At 43.6% G+C, this 18969-nt stretch overlaps 1 protein-coding gene across 2 annotated transcripts in view; it reads left to right on the top strand.

Moving 5' to 3' along the window:
- Positions 1 to 14250, top strand: part of LOC148895617 (disintegrin and metalloproteinase domain-containing protein 10) — a 39012-nt gene extending 24762 nt beyond the window's left edge. Inside the window, exons 9-16 of one of the 2 annotated variants that reach the window (XM_089001638.1) lie at positions 2716 to 2871; positions 6166 to 6173; positions 7188 to 7359; positions 7452 to 7596; positions 8862 to 9045; positions 10570 to 10669; positions 11748 to 11968; positions 13451 to 14250. In XM_089001638.1, the coding sequence (XP_088857764.1) occupies positions 2716 to 2871; positions 6166 to 6173; positions 7188 to 7359; positions 7452 to 7596; positions 8862 to 9045; positions 10570 to 10669; positions 11748 to 11968; positions 13451 to 13555 (1091 nt within the window). In that variant the 3' untranslated portion in view covers positions 13556 to 14250. Of the gene's footprint in view, positions 1 to 735; positions 2135 to 2715; positions 2872 to 6165; positions 6174 to 7187; positions 7360 to 7451; positions 7597 to 8861; positions 9046 to 10569; positions 10670 to 11747; positions 11969 to 13450 lie in introns of those variants that run through there. The other variant, XM_089001637.1, reaches the window with a different exon arrangement.
- The last annotated feature ends 4719 nt before the right edge of the window (positions 14251 to 18969 follow it).

The raw sequence follows: 18969 nt of genomic DNA, 5'->3' as shown, positions 1-18969 counted from the left end.
TTGTCGCCATTTTCTGCCTTGTTTGGGTGTGACATTTCCCACCCCTCAAAATGACACGGATTAAATTCTTTAATCGATTGCAAACATGTATGCTTTCTTCTTCAGAACTATTTGAATCATATTCATAACTGGATAAGTAACAAGAAAGCATATTCTCAGAATCTGAAGCCATTATTTTGATTCTCGAGCAAGGCAAGACGTCTTGCCGTGACGCCACGAACATATGGGCGGGACCTTCTGAAACTGGCCACTTCCGGTTTCAAAAAAGTACTTTTTCAACACTTTAAGTCATTTTTATTTGTGTTTTGCATTTGACTAAAAATATCATACTGCATGTTTTGGGTATTTTAGATGCTATGAAACGTTTTTTTCTGGTGTCAGTTAGGAAACAAAAAAGTGACGTCGGTTGTCCTTTAACTCAGGCAAAACAGGCAGGACCAACTTTGGACACCCCTGCCATAGACTCTCTTCTTTCATCAGAAAGAATGAGTTAATTCCTAAATTATATGGGTCTGGAGTAATATGAGCTGCAAGTGGGGGCGACTGTACAAAAGGCAAATGCTGCCCCCTCGTGGGAGGGAAAAAACATTGCCATAGGCCATGGCCAGCTCTTTATGGCCACCCAAAACAAGAAAAAACTAAATCCAAACAAATTGGGGAATCGCGCTCCATGTTATATTTTCAATTTGCGAATAAATTCGGGAATGGCAGTGAATGAGTTAAGTATTCCCCCAGAACTCCTCATCCCCAAACTTCTCCAGCTTGGTGTGTCCCCCACGATCTGCCAGTGGACCCTCAGCTTCCTGACAGGACGGACACAACAGGTCAGACTGGGAAATATATCATCCACAACACGAACCACGAGCACTGGAGCCCCGCAGGGATGCGTCCTCTCTCCATTGCTCTTCTCTCTCTACACAAACGACTGCACCTCAACGCACCCAGCTGTCAAATTCATAAAGTTCGCAGACGACACCACGGTCATCGGTCTCATCAAAGACGGCGACGAGTCTGCGTACCGACAACAAGTGGAGCAGCTGGAGCTCTGGTGCAGCCGTCACAACCTGGAGCTGAACACGCTCAAGACAGTTGAGATGATGGTGGACTTCAGGAAACATCCATCACCACAGCTACCCCTCACACTATCCAACTCCCTGGTGTCAACCGTTGAGACCTTCAAGTTCCTGGGAATCACAGTCTCCCAGGACATGAAGTGGGAGGTCAACACCAACTCTATCCTGAAAAAGGCCCAACAGAGAATGTACTTCCTGAGGCTGCTAAAGAAGCATGGCCTGCCACAGGAGGTGCTGCAACATTTCTACACGGCTGTCATCGAATCCATCCTGTGTTCTTCTATCACCGTTTGGTTCGGGGCCGCCACAAAAATGGACAAAATCCGACTTCAACGGACAGTTAGGACGGCGGAAAAAATCATTGGCACCGCCCTACCCACTCTCGAGGACTTGCATACTGCAAGAATCCAAACTAGGGCGCGGAAAATCCTACTGGACCCTCCGCACCCTGCCCACCACCTTTTCCAGCTACTCCCCTCAGGCAGGCGCTACCGATCCATGCGCACCAAATCCAGCAGACATTTAAACAGCTTCTTCCCCCAAGCCATTAACTCTTTGAACTCTTTCAACAGTAGCCAAAATGGAACTGTATAGTGCCACTTAGCAGTTTTTTTTTGACAACGATACTAGTGCAGCGTGTTCTACCGGAAACAAATTCCTTGTGTGTTCTACATACTTGGCAATAAAGATGATTCTGATTCTGATTCTGATTAATGTTAAGCAAGGAGATTTTGAAGCAAGGTTATATGGTTGTTTGAAATTCACATGTATTTCTCTTTGTTTGATGGTTAGTTTGGTAGTAAATTTCAACTGCAAACAGCAATGAATAAAAAGCACAAAATTTGCTTTTCAAAAATGTATTCACAGTGCGAAATTGCCGCTTGTTGTGAAGTGGGATGAGTGGAGGTCACTGCCCCTGATGACTGTGTTTCAAAAAAAACTTGTACGTCGCTTGTATCACAAGACACCAGTTATGGGTGAATACGTAAAACAAGCATCCACTTCAAACAGGTCTTAATTAACTAATTCACTGCTGTTCCCCATTTTATTCTGGAATTGACGTGGAGCGCCATTCCCAAATTTGCTTGGGTTTTGGTTTTTCTTGCGGGGGTGCCGATAAAGCTTTGACCGCTGGCAATGTTTTTCCCTCCCACGAGGGGGCATCATTTACCTTTTCTATAGTCGCCCCCGTTTCCAGCTCAGATAACTTCCGACCCATATAATTTAGGAATTAACTAATTCTTTCTGGTGAAAGGAGAGAGCCGAAAGTTTCTTATGCTGCATTCAATGTTTATGTAGTCCTTAAACTCAATATTCTGTGGTCCTGCAATTTGAGTGAAAATGATAAAAACCTTTGCATTGGAGTGGACATATTTGTGCATATCGTCTGGCAGTGAATGAGTTAATATATGATTGAAATCATTATACTGAGTCAACGGGCAATTGCCGTTGAAACATTTCTTGAAGGCTTTTCAATGTGCAAAGCATGCTTGGGTGAATTTAATGTGAAAGAACTTGATAGACGGACCTTGACCTCAACATCCACCAGTCACCATTTTATACTATCTCCATTTTATTTAATTTATTTTTTTAATCAATGCTACATATAAAAATCCAGCTCCATTACTCATCTTATCTTCAGGTAACTGGGGAGGAATCTGTTCGCAGTACACCACCTTTCGAAATGGCCAACCTGTCACCCTGAACACAGGTTTGGTCACGATTCAGAACTACGGACAGTTCCTGCCTCCTCGACACGTCCAGTTGACCCTCGCTCACGAACTTTCTCCAACATGTCGTTACATCTTACAACTTTAGACACAATGTCCAAAACTATTAGCATATGTGTGTCAGTGCTGCACAAACAGGAGGATTTTCTCATCCAAACATCAAAATAACAAAACCCTCTTTTCTGGCTCTTTTCTCACAAAAAAAGCGGACTTTTCTCTCTATGTGTCTTTGTGTTGGAGTATTATGTATGTTTAGCGGCTTTACATAATCCCTTTGCAGTGCTGCCGTCACCAGGAAATCACCATGACAAAACACGGCCTATATGCGCACACACATACCGGATGCATATACGCACCTTTATGTTCTACTGGAAGCACCCACAAGCCTTTTTTTTTCACATAAATGTGCCTTTTCACTCAGGCCTCCCTTTTTGCACGATTCCATGGAGAAAAAAGGAATCCTGCAGAGCTACTCCTGATCTGATTTGTTCTACTAGTCAATCTCTGGCCTCTCTTGAATTGTTACTCCGGTGCAGATGAACGCGCATAAGGATGTGTGAGTCGCTGTGTTCCAGCAGTGAAATTCAAACAGCTCTCATCTTGTTTATGTCCCATCCTCCAAGTCTCCCTCTCTTATTTACTGTACACTGTTGCCTGTACAAGCAAGGGTACTATCCATCCACCACCGTTCATATTTTTCCTGCTCACAAATATATACAACATAAGAGAAATATCATTTTTAAAAGGGTCACTCCATTTTGTAGCACATTCCCCGAATTTCAACTCAAAGGAAGTGCAATTACAGGTCAACGGTGGCACAGTTTCCGTCTTTAATCGGCCTCTTCCGTGAACATGATTACAATGGATAAAGAGGGGTAACACGCCCTCCTTGGAATATATTATTTGAACCGTAAAACAATGACTATGTCCAGATGTTTCTTGTTGATAGAGAAGACAAAGCCATTAGGTTAAACGATTATCCGTAAAGTCCTGTCCTAGTCTTAATTCGTAATGTCGCGGATTATTTTCATTTTCCAAGTGAATTAGACAAGTTATAGATTGTGTTGGATTATGAACTGTTTGCGGTCTAATGATGAAATGATTTTATTTTGTTAGTCTTTTTAATATCATTGCATTACCAGTACCAGTATATTTCTTCCAAAAAGTATTTTACAAATACGAGAGCAAAGCAAGAGGGGCATACTGTTCTTTCAAGACAGAACATGACATTCCTATGGTCGTGCAGGGTCATCGCATTGTTCAACAGCAATCTTGACTGGCGACAGGATACAACAAAGATAACGGCACTGCGGCTTTCTATGACACAGTGTTTCACGAGCTATTTATTTGCTTCCTCTTTATGTCTTGACACTTTCACCCCCAAAAAATGCTTATTTTATTGATTAGGTATAATGGTGTATAAAATGCAAGGACCACTTAACATTGTAGGTACATTTGGAATATTTGTAACATTGAGGATGTTGGAAATTGAATGCAGAGATCTAGTATTTCGAAATAATTCTTACATGTTTGAAGATAATTTGTGTGTAAAGACTGCGAGCGATATTATTTTCAATTAGGGAGATGTAGTGCTAAATTGTTTGTCACCATTTCGGCTTTCCTCATTTTTGGAAATGTGCCTAAAATGAGGCTCAATCAAGCGTCCCACCACCCCACACACCCACCCAAACTAAAAGAATTAAAAAAGAATTTGAGTGCCTTTATTCGCCTCAGACAATATGTTCAAATGTGAAGTTAGTTAGCTAGGCATCATAGTTTGCTAACTGAACGTGCCTAGCTATCTCATGCCTGAATAATAATCATACATTTAATTTAAAAGCGCCTTTCAAATCACCCATGGACAATTAAAACAACAATAAACACTCAAAAAAGCTACAAAGAAAATGCATCTTCTCTCAACAACAACAATACTACTGCTACTACTACTACTACTACTACTACTAACAATAATAATAATAATAATAATAATAATAATAATAATAATAATAATAATAGGAGTTTGCATGTTCTCCCCGGACCCGCGTGGGTTTTCTCCGGGTCCTCCGGTTTCCTCCCACACTCCAAAAACATGCATGGCAGGCAGATTGACCACTCCAAATTGTCCCTAGGTGTGAGTGTGAGAGTGACTGTTGTATGTCTTTGTGTGCCCTGCGATTGGCTGGCAACCAATTCAGGGTGTCCCCCGCCTCGTGCCCGAAGACAGCTGAGATAGGCTCCAGCAACCCCTGCGACTCTAATGAGGAATAAGCGGTACGGAAAATGAGATGAGATGAGATGAGATGAGATAATAATAATAATAATAATAATAATAATAATAATAATAATAATAATAATAATAATAATAATAATAATAATAATAATCCATCTTCTGCTGCTTATCTGGGGTCGGGTCGCGGGGGCAGCAGCTTCAGTAGGTAAGCCCAGACTTCCCTCTCCCCAGCCACTTCTTCGAGCTCGTCCTGGCGGATCCCGAGGCGTTCCCAGGCCGGTTGAGAGACATAGTCTCTCCAGCGTGTTCTGGGTCGTCCCCGGGGTCTCCTGCCAGTAGGGCACGCTCGGAACACCTCACCAGGGAGGCGTCCAGGGGGCATCCTAATCAGATGCCCCCTGAAGAAGCAGATCTCTATGTGAAGGAGAAGCAGCTCGACTCTGACCCCCTCCCGGATGACCGAGCTTCTCACCTTATCTATAAAGTAGAGCCTGGACACCCTACGGAGAAAGCTCATTTCGGCCGATTGCATCCGGGATCTCGTTCTTTCGGACACAACCCAAAGCTCGTGACCATAGATGAGGGTTGAGACGTAGATCGACCGGTAAATTGAGAGCTTTGCTTTTTGGCTCAGCTCCTTCTTCACCGCGACAGATCAGTACAAAGTCCGCATCACAGCACACGCTGCACCGATCCCCCTGTCGATCTCTCGCTTCCTCGTATCCTCATTCGTAAACAAGACTCCCAGATACTTAAACTCCTCCACTTGAGGCAAAATCTCCTCCCCGACCCGGAGAGGGCCCTTTTCCGACTCAGGACCATTGTCTCAGATTTGGAGGTGTGATTCTCATACCAACCGCTTCACATTCGGCTGCGAAACGCTCCAGATAGAGTTGGAGAGCTCCGTTTGAAGGCCCCAACTGTACCACATCATCTGCAAAAAGCAGAGATGCTATAATGAGGCCACCAAAACGGAAACCTTCAACGCTTTGGCTGCGCCTAGAAATTCTGTCCATAAACGTAATTGACAGAATCGGAGCCCAACCCTCACTGGAAACGATTCCGACTTACTGCCGGCAATGCGAACCAGACTCTGACATGGGTCGTATAAGGACCGAACGACCCGTATCAGGCGCTCCTGTACCCCGTACTCCCGAAGCACCCTCCACAGAACTCCACAAACGCCTTCTCCAAGTCCACAAAGCACATGTAGACTGGTTGGGAGAATTCCCATGCACCCTCGAGGACCCTGCTAAGGGTGTAGAGCTGGTCCATTGTTCCACGGCCGGGACGAAAACCACACTGCTCCTCCTCAATCTCAGGCTCGACTTCCCGACGGACCCGCCCCTCTAGAACCCCTGAATAGACCTTACCAGGGAGGCTGAGGTGTGTGATCCCTCTGTAGTTGGAACACACCCTCCGGTACACCTTCTTAAAAAGGGGGACCACCACCCCGGTCTGCCAATCCAGAGGCGCTTTCCCCGATGACCATGCGATGTTGCAGAGGCGTGTCAGCCAAGACAGCCCCACAACATCCAGAGCCTTTAGGAACTCCGGCCGGATCTCATTCACCCCCGGGGCCTTGCCACCGAGGAGCTTTTTAACCACATCAGTGACTTCAACCACAGAGATCGGAGAGCCCATCTCAGAGTCCCCAGACACTGCTTCCTCCAAGGAAGGTGTGTTGGTGGAGTTGAGGAGGTCTTCGAAGTACTCTGCCCACCGGTACACGATGTCCCGAGTCGAGGTCAGCAGCGACCCACCCTCACTGTACACTGTGTTAGTGGTGCACTGCTTTCCCCTCCTGAGATGCCGGATGGTGGACCAGAATTTCCTCGAAGCGGTCCGGAAGTCGGCTTCCATGGCCTCACCATACTCTTCCCATGTGAGAGTTTTTGCCTTGGCGACCACCGAGGCTACATTCCGCTTGGCTAATCAGCTGTCTCAGGGATAATAATAATAATAATAATAATAATAATAATAATAATAATAAATATTTTTTTTAACTGGAGCAGAAATGTTAAGTTGATAAGTGGTGCATCATCATCATTCCAACGTTACATCGCTAATAGTGCTGTGTTGGATCTCATTAGATATTTTGAGCTGTACATTGAAACTTAGTCGAGTCTTCATGTGTGTCTTTTTTTGTAATAGCATGATGAAGGCAATAATTGTGGCAACCTGGGCTCCTCCAGTGGAAAAGGCCGATATCTTATGTACCCTCAAGCCACAGATGATGTGCGTGAAAACAACGACAAACTGTCTCCCTGCAGCGTTCGACGCATCAGCGAGCTGTTGCGCCTCAAGAAGGACCATTGCTTTGTGGGTGAGCACATGTTCACATTTTACAAGTGTGAGTCACTATAAATATTATCTCTGAATTGTCACAGTATTTACACGTGCACTCTCTGTGGATAGTCAGTGATCAGCCCATATGCGGTAACCAGATAGTAGAGGAAGGCGAGGAGTGCGATGTGGGACACAATGACACAGACCTTTGCTGCTACAGTGCTAAAGAGCGAGTAGGGGTGCAATGTCGCCTCAAGCCTGGCAAAATATGCAGGTACATGTTTGAATACACTCATCTATGCAAAAAATGTGAGGAAAACACCCTCAGTGCTTCTGACACAATAGCGATTTCACACTGACTTTCATCATCTTCTTTCTTTCTTTTCCTCTTCCTTTCATAACTTTGCTGCTGTGAAATGTACATTTCTCCAATGTGAGACTAACAAAGGTAAATCCAATCCAATCATAGGCCGCATCGACACGATGCACTGAAATAGAGAGTAAAAATGTGGGTAGTTTAGCTCAAATATTGTTCCGAAACTCCAAACACAAACGTTTCTTGAACATGACATTTATCTTGATTAAATATAACACTATCGAGAGTGTATGAGAATAACTGAAATGAAGCCTGAAAACCATAACTGTTTTTTTCTTGCGGGGGTGCCGATAAAGCACTGGTCAGACTTCTGCCGATGTTTTTCCCTCCCACGAGGGTGCAGCATTTGCTTTTTGTACAGCGAGAGAGTGTAAGGTTTCTAACGCTGCATTGAATGTTTATGTAGTCCTAAAACATAATATTCAGTGGGTCCTGGAATTTGAGTGAAAATGACAAAAATCTTGGCACTGGGGTGGACACATTTTTGTAGTAAACGAGTTAATTACTTGCAGATATTACACAGTGCACAACGCATGTATGAATTACTAATTTGAAAATCAGAAGTCAAGAATAATAACTCTTTTTGTGGATTATATATTAACATTTACACTTTTGGTTCAGACTTGAACATGCATCATAAAACTTAACATGCTTGATTTGTTTTCTTGGGCCACTTAAATTAATGTGGTGGGCCAGATCTAGCCCGCTGACCTTGACTTTGACATCGGTGGTATATTGGATTGGATTGGATTTGCCTTTATAAGTCTCGATAGATATCTAAAACACATATTTTGTCTTGGTACCGTGCTACTTTTTTTCTGCACTTACTTTCCGGCACTCTGCAATGACGCTGTTTCAAAATAGCTGTGAAGTCACTAGCCAGAAGCTAGTTAGCAAGCAAGCACATTTTCTTTGTACCTTAACTATAGCTTGCTCTGCAATGTGAGAACTCAAATAACCATACAATCACCTGTGGTTTACGATCAGTTTTATGATAAACAGATAGTTCTTAATCTAAGTCAAGAAAATATTGTCGATGTAGCCAGCTTTCACTGGGCATTAAAAAAATGACACGATGTACCAGATCTGACTGGCCAGCCTTGAATTTGATCCTTGTTTTGCAGCATCTGTTCAGCTGGCATTATGCCTTCTCTCTTTTCTAGTCCAAGTCAGGGTCTTTGCTGCAATCAGGAGTGCAGTTTTAAGTCAGAAGCTCAAGCATGTGACGAAGAGACGGACTGTCAGAAGGCCAGCGTTTGTTCGGGTCTTTCATCTGTGTGCCCTGATCCAAGGCCGAAAGAAAACCTCACACTCTGCAGTCAAGGGACTCGTGTCTGCTTGAATGGGGTGAGACAGTAAAAAAGCAGTCAATTCATTTTTGATACAGATGATTGTGGCCAGACTCACTTGACAGCTACGGCCAAGCTACGCTAGCTTTCTGTTTGAGAAGAAACATTTTAGATTGGCCCCACCCACGTTAGCCCTATCCCCAATCAATCAGTGCTGACAGAGAAAAACAACTATTAACTCATTCACTGCCAGACATACAAAAATGTGTCCACTCCAGTGCCAGGGTTTTTGTCATTGTCACTCAAATTCCAGGAACCAAAGAATTTTGAGTTTTAGGAATACATAAACATTCAATACAGTGTTAGAAACCTTAGACTCTCTTCTTTCATGAAAAATAGATGTAATTCCTAAATTATATGAGTCTGGAGTTTGAAATGAGGGTGGTTGTCCAAAATACAATGCAATACATACATACATGTTTTATATAGCGCTTTAACAACTGCTGAAGCTGGAACAAAGTGCTAACATGGAAAAAAAGGAAATGGTGCCTCTTGTGGAAAAGACCATGGCTAATGCTTTATCGGCACCGAAGCATGAAAAAACACAACCCAAACAAATTCGGGAATGGCGCTCTGTCATATTTTGAATTCCCGAATTAATTTGTGAATGACAGTCAATGAGTTAATTGACCACAACTAAGGGAAAGATTTTTCAAAATAATTCATGTGAAACAGAAATTTGGCACACACACTTAATAATCATAATCAATTGGGCACTCAACCTTACAAATGGAGTGACTCGTGCAAAAAAAGTTACATTGAATAAAAAATACTTGCAGTGGCAGATTTTGCTTTTCTATGACTTGATTACGTCTGTGTAAGCTCTCAGTCGTACAGGAGTGGTCCATCGATGAGAAGGTTTCTTCAGCCGTCATCTGTACAATTTTGGAGGTTTCGGACGTTTCGCCTCCTATCCAAGAGGCTTCGTCAGCGAACTAAAGTCTGACTGGTCGTATCGGCCCTATTTATATATCCCTAATGTCCAGACATGGTGGCGCCGGACACAGCTATGATAGGTATCACCGGTATCACCTCATCAGCATAACGACCCAGCATAACGACCCTCATCAGCATTACAAAAGTTGCCTAACCTGTTTTGCCTAAGCAGGCTATTGTATGAACGATCCAAATTGAACCTCACCCCACCAGACCGGTTTAATGAAGGATTTTGTTGTGATGAGGGTCGTTATGCTGATGAGGTGATACCGGTGGGAGTGGGGGTAATAGGCCAGTCGTTAGTCAGGAATGTAGGAACAATCAGTGGGGCCACAGGGAGGGGTCCTCTGCCCCCGCAACCTGAGAGTAGGGACCTATCATAGCTGTGTCCGGCGCCACCATGTCTGGACATTAGGGATATATAAATAGGGCCGATACGACCAGTCAGACTTTAGTTCGCTGACAAAGCCTCTTGGATAGGAGGCGAAACGTCCGAAACCTCCAAAATTGTACAGATGACGGCTGAAGAAACCTTCTCATCTATGACTTGATTAGTAATATTCACTTTTGGACTAATATTCTGCAGGTTTGTGCTGAGTCCCTATGTGTGAAACACAGCCTGGAGCAGTGTGACTGTCCGGGTGATTCTAAGAAGCAGAAATGCCACCTATGCTGCCAACAGCCCGGTAACCTCCTGGCCAAATGCAACTTTGCTCTTCAGATCAGAACTCTGTTTACCTTCCTTCACTTTCCAGTTACGTCCGCCAATGTCAATTTGCATAGAAGTCACCTTTGGGGCCTTCTTGCTTTCCTTTAAACCAGGGGTCGGGAACCTATGGCTCGCGAGCCACATATGGCTCTTTTGATGATTGCATATGGCTCGCCGATAAATATTACATATTATAATACATATTGTCGTTTTTTTCGTCGTTCATTTCCCGTTGGGGCTGCAGTTGGCGGAAAGCGCCATTTTGATTGGATGATAGTGGCCGTCATGTTGAAACAGGTAAACGCCCACCTACTGCACTTTTTTTTTTTTTTTTTTTTTTTTTTTTTTTTTATTAATTCAAATGGCATGCAAACATACAAAGCAACAGAAACAAACAAACAAACAACACTGCAAACAAAACACAACTACTGCACTTCACGCCCAACTAGTGCACTTCAGCGTGAAAGCACCGGAGCATTAGAGGAGAGAAAATGTTCTGATTCTAATTTGCAATGAAACAATACCAACGATGAAACAGTCGAATGTCAGTGACATTTTAACAAGCCCCATGTTAACGTAGTAGATTGCAGATAGCAAGTGTGGAAGCTTATGAGCCGTGTGCAGGCTAGCTAGCAGTAACTTCGCCTCTGGACCGGCAAATTGAATTTCATTCCGATCATTTTCCTGGATTTTTACCAAACACGAGGAACGGAAAACCATCCATGTTAACGGTGAGTACTATCACAAAGTTATTTTAAATAATACATTCAGATATTTTGTTGAAAAATGCGCACGCGAGCGTTTGTATGTGCGCGCGCGCGTGCGTGTGGCTCTCTCTGAAAAACATTTCTAAATATTTTACTTTTATGGCTCTCTTAGTCAAAAAGGTTCCCGACCCCTGCTTTAAACTAACAAATGGGATAAAGTGGTTCGGTTGAAAGTTACATCCAAAGGACAGATTGATTATTTTCTAAAGTATTTAAATTTGGCACGATGTTAACTAACTTATTTTCTTGTCCATTTGTCCAATTCGATTATTCGCAAACTAATGGCAGGTGAGCCGGAGACATGCGCTAGCACAACCTCCTCCGTGCTGGTCCGTCACTTCCAGAGAAAGGCTTTGCCACTGGTAGGTGGGACGCCATGCATGGGCAATCAAGGCTACTGTGACAAATTCCACATTTGCCGCCGGCTGAATGCAGACGGCCCTATTGCCAGGTTGAAGAACTCCTTTCTCAACCTTGATGAATTTGAAGACATGGGAGAATGGATGAAGGTAATTATAGAAGTTGAACTTCCAAGGGGCAACCAGATAATAAAGGTGGACAAAATGTTAAATGTTCCCACAAAACAAAAATATTTCACCATAAAATGGCAAGTAAGGAGATAAGGCAAGTCGATTGTGCCCTGGGAGGTGTAAAAGGGGCATATAGTGGTCAAACTCATTGAAACAGCCTAAATTTTGATTTTGGGTTTGAAGAGTAATTGCAGCAGATGTTTGTGTTTGTCAGTTCAACATGTCAGCGAAATGTTCATGAATGAATCCCTCTTGAGATATTTGGGTGTGAGCCACTTTAGATCTTCTTGACAGTGTGGCGAATCTGGAATGCTAATCCGGGTTTAAGAGCACCTCAATGAGCTCTGTACATTCAGAATGGGCATTAATAAAAGCAGATTTTCACAATTTCATGACTTTTCCACCACAGTGAGGCCTCGGTTTACGAACACCTTGCCTGACGAAATTTTCGGTTTACGAACGTTAAATTGATGAAAATTAAATCTTGGATTAAGCACTACTTTTCGGGATACACACGGAGCGCCGCCCCACCACGGCTGGCGGAGTAATCTTCGGCGGAAGTACACCAAAACACACAACCGAACAGCACCCCAGCCGGCCTACCTTTCCACCCCCCCTTTCTCTTGAGTGCACACGTCGATCGTCTACAAGGCTTTTTTTACAGATACTTTTGCTGTTATAGGCCCGAAAAAGACCCCACCACAAGCTTGTGTTCAGCCGAAGAGGAGAAGAAGGAGATCATTGAAAAACATGAACGAGGTGTGCGTTTGTCTGATTTAGCGGCCCAGTACGGATATGCTAAGTCCACCATTGCTACCATCCTTCGCAACAGAGAAGCTATTAAAAGTGCGTGTATTGCACGGCAAATTCACTCTGATATCGTCATGCGGCAAACTGAAAGTTCGCCGTTTATTGACGATTTTTAAGCGAGCATCGGATCATTACTCGTCATGGTGAGACAGCCAGTTCTGACTGTAAAGCTGCCAAAGCCTACAGGGGATCATTCCTCGAAATGGTGAAAGAAGAATGCTACGTACCTCAGCAATTATTTAATGCAGATGAGACCGGCCTTTTTTGGAAAAAGATGCCTAACCGGACTTTCATGACACAGGAAGAGAAGTCTGAACTCCATTCCATCAAGCCATCAACGACCATCACAAAGGTAAATAAAATGACTTTATTATACAGTGCAGTGTATTTCTGTCATTACAATACAATAGCACATTTATTATACATAGAACAAGGTATATTGTTTGTAGTTTTAAGGTGTATTTAGTTGAAAATTATATTTCATGGAGAACGGATTATTCTCATTTTAATGGTTTCCTATGGGAAATTAATTTTTGGGATACACACTTTTCGCCTTACACACTCTGTCTGGGAACCAATTAAGTTCGTAAGCCAAGGCCCCACTGTAATTGAATGGTGTGTAGAGCCACAAATAGATTTTTGTGTCTGCAGGCTCACTGGTGGGCCATCTTGTTGGCTATCCTGACACTGTCTGCAATAATGGGCTGCACTGTCTGCCTCTGTGGCCAAACATTGGATACCAGAAACCTGGAGTGACCCAGCCTGTGAAGATTGGTCAAAGAAATGTAATTTCTTTGACCAACTCCCTTCGAGAGACGGCTTTGGTTACATTGAGTTCTATTAAAAAACAGATGAAATGCATTAAAACGGCATCAGACGAATTCACAATTAATATTTGGATTTGTTTTCATATTAACTCATTTACAGCCATCACTGAATTTTTCTCAGATTTGAAGTGTGATGTGGAGCGCCATTCCCAAATTTGTTCGGGGTTTGGTTTTTCTTGCGGGGGTGCCGATAAAGCGCTGGTAAGACCTCTGGAAATGCTTTGTCCCTTCCACAAGGGGGCAGCATTTCCTTTTTTCCCACACTAGCGCTTTGTCCGAGTTTGCGCTGTTGTTAAAGCGCTATATAAACCAATATGTATTGCATTGTATTTTGGACAGCTGCCCTTATTTCAAGGAACGATTTAGGAACTAACTCTTTTTTTTCTGATGAAAGAAGAGAGTTTAAGGTTTCTTACGCTGCATTGATGTTTATGTAGTTCTACAACTCAATATTCTGTGGGTCCTGGAATTCGAGTGACAGTGACAAAGACCCTGGCACTGTAGTGGACACATTTTTGCACGGCTGGCAGTGAATGAGTTCATTTACATACTTTAATCATATCTTAATTATATGATTTTTATTTAGAGATGTGTGGTATCGATAAAAAAATCTACAATTAATGAACAGGAAAGAAATCAAGTAAATTCAATCTTAATCAGTTTCAGAATGCAATAAAGTGCAAAGAATTTCAAGGTGCAGTACATTAAAGTATGGTAACCATTTATTGATTAGACGTTTTTGAGGAAAAAAAACTCAACTTTAAATCTATTTGACCTGAAGCAAACAAATAAAGAAACAGTGCCATGAGACGACTGAGTCAATTGGTGGAGCCATAAAAACTTAGCAGCCTATCATTGATCACAGAAAAATCTTAGAATGCCACAACATTGACACTTATGCAACCATCAGGGGCCCTTATATAATCAATAATTTCATCTGCACTATAATTATTTGGACTGTGAGGTCGAGTGGTTAACACGCCGACTTCACAGTGCACAGGTACAGGTCAATTACAGCCCCCGGCCTTCTTGTGTGCAGTTTGGATGTTCTCCCCGGGCCTGCATGGGTTTTCTCCAGGTCCTCTGGTTTCCCCCCACATTCCAAAATCACGCATGGCAAGCTAATTGATTGAGGTAGTCCCTTTGAGGGAGATACGGTCGCAGCTGTATTGCTGATGCTTTATAGCTGGTTGATCCCTAACTGGTCCTCACCATCACCCAGCTCTTGTCTATGGCTCCAAGTAGCAGAGGTTCTGCGGCCACACCACGGCAAACTGCTTCGACCGGCAGGCTAAACTAGACAAGGGTAACCAGGGGGGGCTCCGGAACTCCTGGTGAAGAGCTTGGAGAGGAGATAGGCACCACCAAGTTTAATTGCCTACTGAAATGTCATGAAGTACAAACAGTCTGGATCACTCATGCCGGATCGGCCGAGGCCCGGAAAAACAACGACCGCGCTACCCACGAAGACCGAGAGCGCTGGAGATCTCTGACTGCCCAGACGTCCATCATGGCACCCCTACGGCCTTCTAGGCCATGGAATGAAGTGAGAAGTGAAGCTAATTGATTGAAAATTTCCCTCGGTGTGAGTGTGACTGTGCGCGTGAGTGTGAATACAGTATTTGTATTTTTTCTATGTACCTTGTGATTTGCTGGCAACCAGTTCAGGGTGTCTCCTGCCTTTTGCCCAAAGACAGCTGCGGTAGGCTCCAGCAACCCCGCGATACTTTAGAGGATAAAGCGATTGGGAAAAATGAATGACTTAATATTATTATTTGGGTCTTTCATGATCTGTTTGTTGCCCATGTTGTGGCTGACGTGTTTTCGGCCAATATCATGCCTGCTCATGTTACAGCGTGTGATGGAAAAAGTCACTGTTGCTCCCAGCTGTAGCCAAGCGTGACTTAAAGGGTCTCTCCACGTGGACCCAACAAACGCAGGAGCTATTTCCCTCCAATCCGTCACCATGTCCTTGTTGTCTTTGAACCCAAGTGCAAATGCATGATCTAATTGCAGTCCGTTGTACTAAATTCATCCTGTCTACTTGATAACTAATGTTAAGCAGATTCCTTACTTACAGACAGTGTATTGTAGGTGTTCAAATACCTGACATGTTTCGGCGACTACTTCCGCCTTCGTCAGAGTGTCACGGATGTTGCTGTGACGCGCCATTTTCAGCTGGTGTTGCTATGAGGACGTGACCTACCTGTCAGAACTGACAGGCAAGCCACGCCCCAGACAAAAAGAAGGGTTCGCCATGGGGGACCCACTCTCTGCCATCATGTGTGGATTCTTCATGGAGGACCTGGAACAGAAAGCACTTTCAACAGCCCCGGAAATATACAAACCAACACTATGGAAACGGTATGTGGACGACATCTTGGAAAAAATCAAAACTGGACATACGCAACAGCTTACTGAACACCTCAACTCCATAGACACCACAGGCAGTATCAAGTTCACCCATGAAGAAGAAACAAACCACTCCATCGCCTTCTTGGACTTGAACATACACCACACGGACAACGGGGACATCAAAATAAAAGTACACAGGAAACCTACACATACTGACCAATATCTCCTTTGGACATCTGAACACCCCACTATTCATAAGTTGTCAGTCGTCAGAACATTACATGAACGCACCACAATAATCACGGACCCGGAAGACAAAACACAGGAGGAAAAACATATACAACACGCACTGAAAAAATGCCAATATCCCCAGTGGGCAATAACTAAAGGGGCAGAGCAGGTCAAAAACAAAAACAACACAAGACAGGGAAGAAAGAAAAAGCAAACAAACAAACAAGAACACAGAGCAATGGTAACACTACCGTACATAAGAGGAATCACAGAACGCATACAAAGGGCACTGAGGAAACACAACATAAACACACCGGTCAAACCACACACAACTCTCCGTCAAATCTTGGTACACCCAAAGGACAAAATACTCCCGGAAAACAAATGTAACTCAATATATGAAATCCCATGCAAGTCATGCAATAAATCATACATCGGGGAGACAGGAAGGAGTTTCATTCCAAGAAAAAAAGAGCACAAGAACGAGTGCGAGAAGGAGACGGCAACAATCCAAACAAGAGCAATAAAAGAACAAGCACAACAGGAGCACCATAAATCAGCCATCACGGACCACTGCAAAAGAGAGAACCACATCATGGACTGGGAGAAGGCCAGAGTCATCCGCACCGAAGACAACAAACATCAGCGCTGGATCAGGGAGGCCATTGAAATCCGAAAGCGAGGACCAAGGACCATCAACAGGGATGAGGGAGCTTACATGCTCTCTACTACCTGGAGCAGCATCCTGGAGGGACGAGCGGACAGCGGGGGGCGTGGCTTGCCTGTCAGTTCTGACAGGTAGGTCACGCCCTCATAGCAACACCAGCTGAAAATGGCGCGTCACAGCAACATCCGTGACACTCTGACGAAGGCGGAAGTAGTCGCCGAAACATGTCAGGTATTTGAACACCTACAATACACTGTCTGTAAGTAAGGAATCTGCTTAACATTAATTGCAGTCCGGTTTTCCATATCATTGGTGTTCTACTGGTACAACAGTGAAGCGCCATCATGACTTTTGGCCCAAATACAAGTGCTCACGTCATTGTGACACACAGCAAACTGTTTTGTTAAAAATCAATGTACTGTCCTTGAAAATGTATATTTACAATTACATTCTGGGTCAATTCGGTGCAAATTACATAAGTGCTGAAAATGTATGAATGCTAACTATATTCAGGTGATACTGAAATGTGGAGATAACATTTAGCAGTTTTTCACTATTTTGAGTTTTCCATGATTTTTAGGAAGGCCATGGCTGAACTCCTTATCATGACATTCTTGCGCGTCTGGTAAGAGCCTCTAGACCTCTACCGCTACAGTATTTTGGAACAAGAACACCTAGGGCGACCCGAATGACTGTTGTTTGTCTTTGTGTACCCTGCGATTGGCTGGCGACCAATTCAGGGTGTCCACCGAAGACGGCTGGGATAGGCTCCCGAGACCCTAATTATGAATAAGCGGTACGGAAAATGGATGGATAGAGCACCGATGTTCACATCAACGGCGGTGACCATTTTGAGTTTAGGATTTTGTGTTTCATCTTTATTAAGTTCATAGAGTTGCTTGTTCTGTAGCCACAAGTGGACATAGGCCCATGTCTTCTTGTTAAATCCAGAGGGTTGTGTCAGGAAGGGCATCCGACGTCAAAGCTTGTCCAAAACAAACATGCAAATCAAACCTCTGAAGATGGAGGACACTGATTCGCTGTGGTGACCCCTTGAAGGGAAAAGCCGAAAGGAAAAGAAGAAGAGGCTTTGGTACAAAGCCCATTTCACCTGATATTGTGAGAAATTAGCTAGCTAGCTAGCTATTTATATCTACATGCCGCATAACAGTCTTCACTGGGTAACAAAATTTGTAGAACAGTTGCTGTTCATTTAAATTCCCTTGGCTAGCATCAAAGTTGGTTAGCTTACTAGCTAGCGAGCGACTAGCACATCTTGTAGGTTATATTCCACGGATTTATGTTTGAGGAATATGATTCTTCATAGAAGTGCAACATTTTTCATCCTCAAAATGATTTGAATAATTGGAAAATCCACAAAATATCACGAATATGAACGTGTACACCTGTATTAGCATGAATATCTTTGTAACATGGTTCAGCAAACGTTTTGAAACTCTGAGCTCTGTCTTTGGTACTATAATTATTGAGAAGAGCGACCAATTTGATAGCACAGAATTCTGGAAAAAAGAAAATTTCCTTAAATGACCTGTGATTAATAATAACCAATTGTTAATGCTTTGTTGAGTCATTTCTACCTTCAGTGCTGTAGGCCAGTACAAGAGCAATGTGTTTTAATGTCAACTTACACTTTGTCACGGTTTGCGAGGTGGTGATGGCGGGTTCGGATCCCAAAAAGCAGGCAGGAGGGAGCAGGAGGTTGTTTGACAAATTGTATTAAAATAAAGTCAGCAGGAACAAAATGTAAAACATCAAAATGATCTGAATGGAAAAAATACAAAGTAGCAACAGAAAACCAAGTGTAAAAGTCCGCCAAGGTTAAACAAACACGTACACGATGCATGCTGCAACCAAGCAGCAAACAAACAATGAATCGGCACCGGATGATCATGCCAGGTGTCCTTTTAAGTGTCATTGATTATAACGACCAGCACCTGCGAGGCTGCAGGCAGGGCTGACGTCGCTACCCGCTGGTCGCCAATCTGATCGGGACGACCAGCACCTGTGAGGTGTAGGCGGGGGCGACAGCGCCCCCCGTTGGTCATCAACCAGATCATGACAGTACCCCC

Source organism: Hippocampus bargibanti, linkage group LG07 (assembly GCF_051943395.1).
Source record: "Hippocampus bargibanti isolate YZ-2025 linkage group LG07, ASM5194339v1, whole genome shotgun sequence".
In the NCBI taxonomy this organism is placed as follows: domain Eukaryota; kingdom Metazoa; phylum Chordata; class Actinopteri; order Syngnathiformes; family Syngnathidae; genus Hippocampus; species Hippocampus bargibanti.
This window is presented reverse-complemented; position numbering and strand designations above follow the sequence as displayed.